This window comes from Nestor notabilis, unplaced genomic scaffold, assembly GCF_000696875.1.
Source record: "Nestor notabilis isolate BGI_N333 unplaced genomic scaffold, ASM69687v1 scaffold33399, whole genome shotgun sequence".
In the NCBI taxonomy this organism is placed as follows: Eukaryota; Metazoa; Chordata; class Aves; order Psittaciformes; family Psittacidae; genus Nestor; species Nestor notabilis.
The window spans coordinates 1,414-13,000 of record NW_009945617.1 but is presented as its reverse complement, the minus strand read 5'-3'; the positions used below and the strand labels follow the sequence as shown (position 1 = coordinate 13,000).

The following is an 11,587-nucleotide window of genomic DNA, read 5'->3' as shown; positions in this document are numbered from 1 at the left end:
TAGAGTGACCTGTGGCTTTAGGATCTCCTGCCCCTGCTTTGATTCTCCCATCATAAATACAAGTCACTGAGAGGTCCAGGTGAAAAGTCTTCATGTTCTTGGTTGGGACTTTGTTCAGCAGCCAGAGTGGTTGGTTCATCTGCTTCCTCTGGCAGTCAGAGGCTCTAGCGCTTTGTTCCACCAGCCAGTAGACAAGTCTTGTTTTCCTTGCCTGGGCTTGCTTGTGTAAACGGACAGAGGGTGTCTTCTCACTCAGCTCCTGGCAAGGCTAGGCTGCAGCTGGACATCCTTGCTTCATAACTCATGGTACCGATTCTGTGTGTCCTGCAGGTGGTGGCGGAAACAGGAAAGGGAAGAGTAAGAAATGGCGCCAGATGCTGCAGTTCCCCCACATCAGCCTCTGCGAGGACCTTCGACAAACCCTTGGTGAGACAGATGGGCTGGTGGGAGCGGTGCCAGTGGGTGCCATGTGTGGGGTGTTGTGCACCCGAAGTTGAGTCCCGTGGGGATCAGGGATGTGTTGGCCAAATCCCAGCCAGGATCACTTGGAGCTGAGAGGGTAGGGAAGAAATGATGGGAGGGTACATCACAGCTGCGCAGCGCTTTCTGGGTGGTGCCTGTTGATGTACGAACACACCTTGTAGTCTGTGATGAGCTTCACTAGAGATACACCACCTTCTCTGTGCAAACAGACCTGCTTGGTGTTGCAGTTCTGGAGTGGCACTCTGGGGTGCCTTTGCATAAATAACACAGGTCCTGCTGATGTCCTCTGGACTCCCAGGCTGGGATTCAGTCCTGCTGCGCAGTCCTTGACTTCTAACACTAATGCAGCAGCTTTCCTCATGCAAAAATGGGTTCTTGTTGTGCAGTATGGATGAGAATTGTAGGGGTGGGCAGGGCTTGGCCTGTCATTTTAATACTGCACTTTGTACTCTTCATGATTTTAATGTTGTTTGTGCAGCAGGCTTGGTCCTGAGATCATGTGAAATGGTTTTGGGGCACAGAGGGTGGGAATGCTCTGCTTCCTGAGGAGAGCTTGTTTAAGTTGTCGCTCCAGATTCAGCTGCTAGCTGGAGAGTGGCACATCCACACTGTAACCCACAAGTTCACAACAGCCCAGTGTGCACTGTGCATCACCTCTCAGGGCTGGCTTTACAGCCAAGTATAGTCAGATGGAGACTCTCACCTTAGTTTTGCTGCAGACTGCCTCTCTGGAGCAAGTTGTGACACAGCTCTGGCCTGGGCTCTCCTTGCAGCTCCCGTCTTGGCTGTCCAAACACCTATCTGCTTCTTTGATTTGTGTGCCCTCAGCAGAGCTTTCCTCAGCTAATGTTCATCCTCTGCCTACAGCCACCCTTCCTATGGGTATCATGACATGTTTTCCAGCACTGAACTTCATCTTCATTGTGCTGCCCACTTGTCAGTGGTACGTGCTGGTGGTCTGTCTGTTCCTGCTGTTCCACTATCCAGGACAGTGACCTTGTGAAGCTTTGGGAGGCAAGTCTCTCCCAGCTGCTGGCTGTCCTGACCCATGTCCCCACTTCCCTTTGGGAAGGCACATGAGAAATGCTTCTGGCCCAGGTCGCAGCCACCTCAATTCATTTCCCTGTGGGAGAGATGACCCCATTCCTCGTGCTTGGGTCACTCTTTGGATGGAATGGCTTTATTTGCCTTTCTAGTAGGCTGTGAGGGAAATTTCTTTCCTACTGCAGAGGCTTGGCAGGACTGTGGGCATGGTGGGCTGGTTGCCCACTGCAGAATTAAGCTTTGTGTGCCCTGACCACAGGGTTTAACCTTGTGTGAGCCTGGGCAGCTGAAAGCTTCTGATCCTGCTGGCAGCAAACTCTTGTCCTCCAATGGAGGGAAGGGAAGGGAAGGGAACTCCTTCCCCTGCGGACACAAGAAAACCGGCCAGTGCTGCGGAGCTGGCGAGGCGGCCTCCTCCCCCACCACAGCTCTGCGCTCTCCTGCACCCTCAGGAAGCTGCAGCTTCCTTGGGATAAACTGCTGCACGGGGAGGGGAAGGCCAGAGGTGCCAGGCACCAGAGAGTGCTGAAAGATCCCTGCCCTGATGGATGGCTGCACATCTGCACCCCAGGCAGCCCTCAGTGACGGCGGCTGTCACAGAAATCTGTTCTGGCACATGATCAGACGTCTTATGAGTGGAAGGGGAGGAAAAAAAGCAGAGAAGTGGAAGTGCTTTTGATAGTCAAAAGGGTTTGTGCCTGGGCTGCCAGACTTCAGAGAGGGGTAGGAGGAACCAGCAGGGGAGCTGAGCTCCAGAGGGCAATAGGAGTTAATGTACAAGCACATGGCTGTCCCATGGACTGGGGTGGTCTAATTGCTGTGTGCAGCATTAACAGGACATCTGTAGAAATGATGCCTCCCATTTTGATGCTGCTGCTTCCAGCTGGGCCTTCAGGAATATGAGTGGTTTGTAAGAGTCATCAGAGCAACTCTTGGCCTGGAAGATCTGCCTCAAAATAAGTTTGATGTGTTCCAAGGCAAGTTGTGTCTCTGGAGTAGTCCATTGATTTATGTGTGGAGAGGACTGAGAAGAGAGTCTTCAGACAAGCAGGAGACACAAAAGGTCTCTTGCTAGGAACAAGAGGGCCAGGCTGTACAGAACAGTAGGTCAAGCACCTTTTGAGGAAGAAGATCTTCATATAGGAACATAAAAGCTCAGTCACGCTTCTTGTCCCCATCGGGTGCATTTCAGTCTCCTGGGAGTTTTGGGCTGGTGGGACCTGTGAGCAGTCAGCTAATGGATCACAAGACCCTCCACTGCTGCCTGTGGCCAGGTGGTGGGCTGTGGCTGCTCCTTTGGGGGTTGACAGTGAGTGGTCTTCTCCATGTTTGCAGAGCGGGACTACCACAGCCTTTGTGAGAAGCAGCCCATTGGGCACGTGCTTTTTCGGCAGTTCTGCGAGACACGGCCTGAGCTGTTGCGCTGCGTCAAGTTCCTGGATGCCGTGGTAAGAGCAGAGCCCGTCAGGCTCCACTGGGGGAGGCAGGGATGTTCTTGGTGCCCTGGGCATTTGAGTTGGTTGCTTTGAGTGCTCTGGCAGTTGCCAGGTACTTCTGGGCATTTAAGGTTTTCCTGAAGGAAAAACCCATGAGTTGTAGTTTCTCCAAGATAGGGCTGGTCCTTTGCTTAGGGAGCTATTTGCTGGAGATCTGGTTTTCCAGGAAAGCATGGGAAACCTTGGGCAGAGGGTGTTGCTGCTCTGCAGCTGTTGCCTGGTTGCTGTGGCTCCTGGCTGGACCTGCTCCTCATGCTGTTTGCTCTGTGCAGGCAGGGTACGAAGTGGCTCCAGATGAGAAGCGGAAGGAATGTGGGCAGCACCTGATTGAAAAGTACTTGAAGCCAAACGTGAGTAGGAGGGTTGTTTGCTGACTGCAGTGGTCGAGCAGCTGTCATTACCCATGTCCTGCCACAGCAAACGTGCTGGGCAGGACAGTGAGGGCAGAGTAGAGAGCCACCCTGCCACCTCACAAGCAACCATGCTGCTTTTGACAGTGGCCCTAAAGCCACCCACCCGTGGGCTTCTCCTTCCTGGCAGGACCCATGGGCTCTGCTCTCTTTGACTCCATCCCTTTGTCCCCAGAGTGAGGACCATGTGCCTGAAGTTCCCTCACAGCTGGTGGATGCCTGTTGTGAGAGGCTGGAGCAGGAACCTTCCAAGGAGCTCTTCAAGGAATCCACTAAGTAAGTTGGAGGGTTGGGGCTTCCCTGCAGGTTGCACGGGCTGGACACTGCAGCTAACTCACCTCATCCCTTATGGTCCCTTCCTCCAGGAGAATGAGGGCTGGTGCTATAGCTGGGGCTTGGAGAGTTTTGGGCTAGCACAGCTAGAGGAAAGCAAGTGCAGGGAGCTCCTGTGGGCTCTGGGAGCCACAACCTGCTGCGGAAACCTGTCACTCCTCTCAGACTGCCATGGGACTGAGTTGCCATTTGGGAGGACCCTGTTTCACTGAGCCTCAGCATCTGGCCACGCTGTGTTGTGCCAGGATCTCATAGGCACCCGTAGAGCAGAGCTGACAGCCACAGCCCTGCTGCCAGCTGTCCTTTCCCACTGGTTGCAGATGTGGCTGTTGTGGTGAGGTGATGCTGGCTGTTGCTGCAGGGGATCTAAGGTCACTTCTGTTCCCATCGCAGAGGCAGTGGCAGAGGTCCTGGCTCCGGGTGCAAAGCGGAAGCTATTGGGCAAACCGGGCTTACGGCTTCCACCCCTCCCTGAACAGTAGCTGGAGCATGTTGCCCAATTGAGCGCAGGGCTGTGGCAATGGATTTGCTGCAGTCTTCTGGGGAGCGTTAGCTCTGTGTGTGGTAACTAGTGTCACTGTCTGAATGCAGAGCCTCCGGGCTGGGCCCTGCCTGCTCTTGGCAAGCTCTGAAAGGGGAAGAGCCCATCCGCTTCTTCTTGATGCATGTCTCCAGTCTAGACACTGTGTCTAAAGCTCTTCACTCCACTGGGCAGCCCTGGCACTGCTCTCCAAGGCAGTTAGCTCACCCGAGCTGGATCCCCTGTGGCCTTTTATGCTGGATATTCATCTGAAAGTGAACTCAACACCTAGTGCTGAACGTTACCAGCGGCTTTCAGCAGCTGATTACAGCCTTGTGTGCATTTGCCCTGTGAGCAGAGGGGCAACTGCAAAGAGTCTCATCATCCTGCTTTGTCCCACAGACTAGGCTGGTGCTGATAGGCTACAATTAGCAGCGCCAGCCCAGTCCCAGGGTGTGTGTTTATCACAGCAGTATCTCCAACATGCCTTCCTTTTGCATCAGGGTTAGCATGGAGGGGGCTTTCTGGACGAGGGCTACATGGGTGATTCAGCACTAGGCTGAGTGAGGGGATGGCAAAGTAAATGTGCCGTCAGGGCTGCTCACCTCATCTTTCCTTGGACCGCTGCGATCAGCCCTTAGGAACTTGCTGGCTCTGCTCTCTCCTAGGCTTATCCACGACTACCTGAGTGTGGCTCCCTTTGCTGACTACCTCGACAGCTTGTATTTCAGTCGCTTCCTGCAGTGGAAATGGCTGGAACGGTAACACTTCCCAGCATCACTGGGAGACCTGCACCCTCCTTGCACAGGCTGCCTGAGGGGTCCCTTGGGTTTCTTCCTGTGCTGGGTTCTGGCAGGAGTCAAGGGCCTGGCCTTTGTCTGCTCTTGCTCTCCTTCAGGGCCCTTTACTGGCACCATTAGCAGACCCAGCCTTGCTTGCCTTGTGGGGAAGCAAAGTCTGCTTGAGCAGGGGTTTTGGGGTGAGCCACAGTCTCTCAGGCCAGGGCATGGGGGTGGTTTGGGCTTCAGCCTCTGCTCCCATCTCGCTTCAGTTTCCTTTCCTTCACAGGCAGCCAGTGACCAAAAACACTTTCCGGCAGTACCGTGTGCTGGGCAAGGGCGGTTTTGGGGAGGTGAGTGACCACCATTTCCTCTACATTCCAGGTACCAGGCAGCCACAAGCTGCTCCAGCACCTGGAGGCAGGTTCTGCTGGCTGGGTGGGCTCTGGGGGCTCTGTGCTGGGCCCTGCTGTGTGCTGGGCATCGAGAACTGCTACAGTCAGGCTTCCTTCTGTTTCTGGAATAGCTTTCTGTCCTCCCAGGCATGGTGCTGCTACAGGTAGCAGGGGCATCACAGCCCTCTGCTGCTTATCTGTGGCAGGAGATGTCACTGCTCCCTGTGTCCTTGCTTTGACAACAGGCTTCTTGCTAACCTCAGTCTGAGGTGGGGACAGGGACATCTTTGCCTTCCTGTGCGTCTTCCAAAGAGAACCTAGACCCCCACCCTGGAAATGGCAGTGGAAGGGTGCTGAGCCTTGTCCTCCCTCCAGGTTTGTGCCTGCCAAGTGCGTGCCACGGGGAAGATGTATGCCTGCAAGAAGCTGGAGAAGAAACGGATCAAAAAGCGGAAAGGAGAGGCCATGGCCCTGAATGAGAAACAGATCCTGGAAAAAGTGAACAGTAGGTTTGTAGTAAGTACATAGGAATTGCTCTCACTTTGCTGCGGTGGTTGATTCTTCCTCCAACCAGCCAGCCTGGCACCTCTGTGCTCCTCACCTGATGTGGAGAGGCAGGAGCAGACCATGCCCATGTGGTAGGGTCCTGGTGGCTGCAGATCTCTCACAAGGCTGGGGTCTGGCAGGAACTCCTGCTACCTTTGTAAATGCCCCCACAGTCAGGTCCAAACATCCATCTGGTCTCACAGGCACCTTCTTAGCCTCTGGGGCACAATAAAACAGTGAGATCTGTCTCTCCAGACAGCCAAGTGGGCAGAATCCTGTCCCTGAGCTGTGGGGAGCTCTCCCTGTTCACACTGAGGCGCAGACAGCCTGAAACCTCCCTTTGTGGACGATTCATCAGACACTGCCCCAGGGTTGCTGTTGAGTGCTGCTTGCCCCCACAGGGGAGTAGTTCTGGATCAGGGAAACAGTGTCCTGGGGACAGCTGGGGCTGTGCTGGGACTGATGGTTTGCACGGTTTCCCCTCTGCTTCCTCTGCTGGCAAAGGTCTAGTCCTGCTGCCTGTGAGTGGCTGCTGGGTTATGACAAAGTGCCCATCAAAGTGTGGGCACCTCGCTCTTCCAGCTGTGTCTTCTAACAGCTTTTCTGCCCTGAATTGCAGGTGAGCTTAGCCTATGCATATGAAACTAAAGATGCTCTCTGCCTAGTGCTGACCCTCATGAATGGAGGGGACCTCAAGTTCCATATCTACCACATGGGAGAGGCTGGCTTCGAGGAGCCCCGGGCAGCTTTCTATGCTGCTGAGATCTGCTGTGGCCTCGAGGATTTGCACCAGGAGAGGATAGTGTACAGGTGAGTGCTGCGTGGCCCCTACTGGGAGACCCTGTATGGGCTGCAGAAGCAAGAGGGTTCCTGTTGCTCTTACGAGCCTAGCTGGGTCTGTTTGCTGAAGAAAATAAGGTCAGGCTTGAAAGCAACACAGAACTGAGTGAGAAGGGATCAGGAACAGAAAGCTGATCTCATGGGAGAAGAGGGAGAGCTTAGCTTGGCTTGGCTTCCTCATGCTGGTAAATGATCGCCAAGAACAGGATGTGATCATGCTGTGAATGCCTCAGGGCAGGCACTTGGGCGCTTAACTGCTGGGCACTATTGACACTAGAACAAAGGAGGGTAGGCTGCCCCGATACGGGCAGGAGGGAGAACAAGCTGTAATGACTGTACTGACCGGGTTGTATGATCCCATTAGGGACAGCATAGCTAAACACGGGCTGGAAAGTCCCTTCTAGTCCTACCCTCTGCCTTGCCCTGGGGCAGGACAAGCAGAAGCAGCTGCTGCTCCTTTCTTGCACGAGCTGCCCCATAGTGAGTTCTACACCTGCAAAGAGGGAATTGGTCACAGGCTCACAGCTTCCTTGCGAAGGGTTGAAGGTTGTCCTGGCCTGCCTGTTTCCGCTCAGGAAGGGAGGAGAGCTTGCTTGGCTAACTCTAGGACAGAGGATGAGGGGAAGGTTATCTTTATGCCCCAGGGAGAGGTATTGCATCCATCTGATGCTTACCTGTGAATTCTTGAGATGTTGCTGTAGCTTGTGTCCTTTGCTTTGACAACAGCCTTCTTGCTAATCAAGTCCCTTCCTTCCCAGGGACCTGAAGCCAGAGAACATACTGCTGGATGACCACGGTGAGTGCAGGATCAAGAGAAGCCCTGGACCCAAGTCCTTTTCTCTTCTGCTTGAACCAGGGTTTCTCTGTGTTCTTGGCAGCTTTAAACATTGCCTCTTGACTTTGTCCTGTTAACTTGGCACCTCCTCTGTGCAGGTCACATCCGTATTTCAGACCTGGGGCTAGCTGTGCATGTGCCAGAGGGCCAAACAATCAAGGGCCGGGTGGGGACAGTTGGCTACATGGGTAAGTGGCCCTGGTTTAATCAAAAAGAGGTCTCTGACTGCACACATGCTTTCCCGGCCCTCACACGTCCCTCACCCCTGCTCCCATGTAGCTCCAGAGGTGGTGAAGAATGAGCGCTACACATTCAGCCCAGACTGGTGGGCTCTGGGCTGCCTGGTGTACGAGATGATCGAGGGACAGTCCCCCTTCCAGCAGCGCAAGAAGAAGATCAAACGGGAGGAGGTGGAGCGGTTGGTGAAGGAAGTGCAGGAGGAGTACTCGGAGAAGTTCTCGCCCTGTGCCCGCTCCCTCTGCACCATGGTACGAGTGGGCATCCCTGTCCATTTGCTCCTACTGCCTGTTTGCACATAGCAGGAGAACACTGAGGCTGCTCCCTGTAGAGGTGTGGTGGAGCCAGGTTCCCTTGTTTCTGATAAGGCAGCACAGGAGGGTCCAGAGTGCTTCAGTTCCTCACTCTCCCAGCTACCTCGTGGGCCCATGTTGTCCCTAGAGACACACTGCAGGAGCCCAGATGAACTCAGGGCTGTTTCTGCCTGAAGCGCCTTCCACCCAGGGCACTGATTTCCTTTGTGTTGCAGCTCCTGTGCAAAGATCCTCTGGAGCGCCTGGGCTGCCGAGGAGCTGGTGCCAAAGAAGTGAAGGAGCACCCTCTCTTCAAACACCTCAACTTCAAGAGGCTGGAAGCAGGCATGCTGGACCCCCCCTTCAAGCCAGATGTAAGTGCCTGTCTGTATCCTGGCCTCTTCAGTCACTGGGAAGCAAGAGCCCTGGTGTGGCTCAACTGAGGAGAAGGGGCCCATCCCCTTCCCTCTTATTACTGGAGCACGGCAGAACAGGGGTCAAGCAAGCTCTGAGCTGCAGGGAGAGGGGGCCTAGGCTTGCCCATGAGCCATCGTGGTTTGTGGTGGTGGCATCATCGTGGAGCCTGGCATTAGAGTAATCTTTGCTGTTTAGCCTCAGGCCATCTACTGCAAGGATGTTCTGGACATTGAGCAGTTCTCCACGGTGAAAGGGGTGGAACTGGAGCCCACAGACAATGACTTCTACCAGAAGTTTGCCACAGGAAGTGTGCCCATTCCTTGGCAGAATGAGGTAGGTTTGCAGGACAAGTCTTTGCTCCTGCTTGTGCCCACCATGGCAGAGTGCAGTGTCCCGCAGGGTTCGTGTCTGCTCTGCTGCTCACTGAGCTCTTGGTGACAAATTGCTACAGTCATCTTTGCTCTCTTCCAGATGATCGAGACGGAGTGTTTTAAGGAGCTAAATGTCTTTAGTACAGATGGGACAGTGCCTCCAGATCTGGACTGGAAAGGGCAGCCTTCTCCACAGCCCAAAAAAGGGTTACTCCAGCGCTTATTCAGCAGACAGGTAAGAGTGCCCAGTGCTTCCTCCCCAGCAAGTCGTCTAGCAGGAGTGAGCCTGCTCCTGCCTGTGCCAGGCAGATCTGGCAGAGAGGTGGGCACGAGAGGGCAGCAGGCAGTCAGTGGGTGACCAGACCCCAGTGCTTTCAGGCACCCGTGCAAAGCTGCAGGGAGTGCACTCTTCATGGTGGGGCAGTCAAGGGAACTGTGGTGGCATGTCCTGGCTAAACGTGCTGGAGCCACACAATCTGAGGGATGTTGAAGGCACTAGAATTGCAAGTCTTCTCCCTTCCTGTGCACATAAAACATCCCTGAAGAAGATCTTGCTCTTGGAATGGGCTATCTGGGCTCCCCAGAGCGTTTCTGCCAGACCTTGAGCCAGGCAGAGAGTGCAGTTCTTTCAAGGCATGAGGAGAACGGAAATGTCTCGCAGCTGCTGCAGGCTTGCTTGCCTCCCTCTCTCCTCTGCCCAGAACAGTCTTTGCCTTCTTTCTAGGACTGGCAAAGTCTGGGCTGCTGCCTCTCAACAGCTGCTTGCAGCTGTGGGACTCAAGCGTGGTTGGCTCTGGACGCACTCGCAGCCATCTGGTGCTGACTCCTGCATCCATGCCAAGCTCTGAGTTTGTGCTTCACTGTTCAGTGGGCTGCCCTAGCCAGAGCCAGCTCTGGGCTGGGATACCCAGCCCTTGCTGAGGCAGGCAGGACCTGCTGGAAGATGGGCAGCTGCCTGAAACAGGGGTTGAGCTGTGATTTGCCACGTGTTTTCTCTTTCCAGAGGTGAGCAGTCTCTCCTGGCTGCTCTGCTCAGGGAAATACCTGGTGGCCCGTGGACATGGCAAGATCTGGGAAAGAGGAGTGTTGTCCTTCAGTGCCTATCCCCTTCCCCCAGCATAGCACAAGCTGCTTGTTGTTCTAACTGCCCCCTGAGCCACTAATCCCGCTCCTCTGCTCTCGCTGCCTTCATGGGGGAGGCCTTGCCCTCAGCTTGAGCCAATGCCACCCTTGCACCGCCACTGCTGGGAGCTCTGCTCCCAGGGGGCAGTGGGAAGTTTCCTTCACTCCTCTCTTTCGATGTCTGGACATACAGAAGGGTTAAGAAACCATGAAGGGTTTGGCATTGCCCTGTTCTCAGACTCCTGTTACAGCAAAAAGGGCTTCAGCTGCTTCTGCAGCTGGCTGAGCCCTGAGCAGGGCAGATCATCTGTGCTGGCACTAAACTGTGTTCCTGGGTGCTGTAGTCCATGGAGCCCATCTTCCTCAGCTTCTGAGCTAGTCAGCTGCGTGCTCACCAGTCTGTCTGTGCCAGGAGCTGAAGCCCCACATGCAGCTTGACTGTTCCCCTGTAGACAGGGGCTCCCCTCAAGCTCTTTGCCCCCATGTAGCTCTCCCATGAGCAGACCAGGGGGACCTGGACCTTCCCTGCCAGAGGGCAGCTGTAGGCTGGGTTGTGTGACTGTGCTCACCCTCTGCTTGCTGTGCTCCTCTCTTCCCTCCTCCCTCTCCTTGCCCTTCTGACTTCAGGACTGTTGTGGGAACTGCAGCGACAGCGAGGAAGAGCCCACCCGGCTGTAGAGCACAGCTTGTTCTCCAGCCCCTGGGACCCCTCTGCCTCTGCCCAGCAGAACAACAGCCCAGCCTGAAGGACAAGGTAGCAGCGGCCCCGCAAGGTGGATTTGTTTACAGCTCTATACATCCATATTTGAAGACTCTGGATGGCTCCAGGGCTGGCAGCAGCACATGTGCCTCTGATCGTGGGGAAGCCCTCATCCCTGAGGCAGACCTGGATGCTTCTGAATCTGCCACTTGGGATTGTGCTGCTGCGGCTCCCCTCCCGGACCCAGGGTGGGAGGGAGGGATTGGGCTGAGGCCAGGCTGGAGCAGCTCTGCTCACACATTCCATGGTGCCGGAGCAGCACTGCGGGTTTGGTGTATATTTATGTATGTTGGTCTGTACATATCACATGTCAGTTTTTAATCTATAGGTGGGGGCCTGCACTGTCCCCACCCTGTCACAGGCACAAATGTCCTCCTATGGGGGGAGCGACGGTCCCAGCTTTGTTACCAGGGAGTCCTAGGCAGAGGCCTTCTGTGCCTTGAGGTGTCTAAAGCATCTTTCCTGGACCTTTCTGGCCATGCTGAGGCGTCCCTGGCTCCAGCGGAGTCCATTGCTCAGCCCTGAGGCACAGGAAACTGCTGTGCCAAAGCGTCTACCATTGCATCCTGGCAGCAGAGCGTCACTGCCTCATCCTTGCTTCCCTGTCTGCCGGAGCCTGCTTCCTCCTTCCTCGTCTCACACATGCTGCCAGCTCTGGTGAGCTGATCCTGGTCTCTTCTCCAGACTGCGACAGCAGGACACAACC

The 11,587-nt window shown here is 55.0% G+C and overlaps 1 protein-coding gene across 1 annotated transcript; it reads left to right on the top strand.

The window, feature by feature from the left end:
* Positions 1-332: 332 nt before the first annotated feature.
* Positions 333-10,799, top strand: GRK6 (G protein-coupled receptor kinase 6). Its single transcript, XM_010022944.1, has 15 exons — positions 333-426; positions 2,863-2,975; positions 3,296-3,373; positions 3,609-3,709; positions 4,955-5,047; positions 5,355-5,418; positions 5,836-5,976; positions 6,626-6,816; positions 7,605-7,642; positions 7,780-7,869; positions 7,961-8,169; positions 8,448-8,585; positions 8,824-8,961; positions 9,100-9,234; positions 10,749-10,799. The coding sequence occupies exons 1-15, from the start codon at positions 375-377 to the stop codon at positions 10,797-10,799; spliced, it is 1,632 nt and encodes a 543-aa protein (XP_010021246.1). The 5' UTR covers positions 333-374.
* Positions 10,800-11,587: the final 788 nt, after the last annotated feature.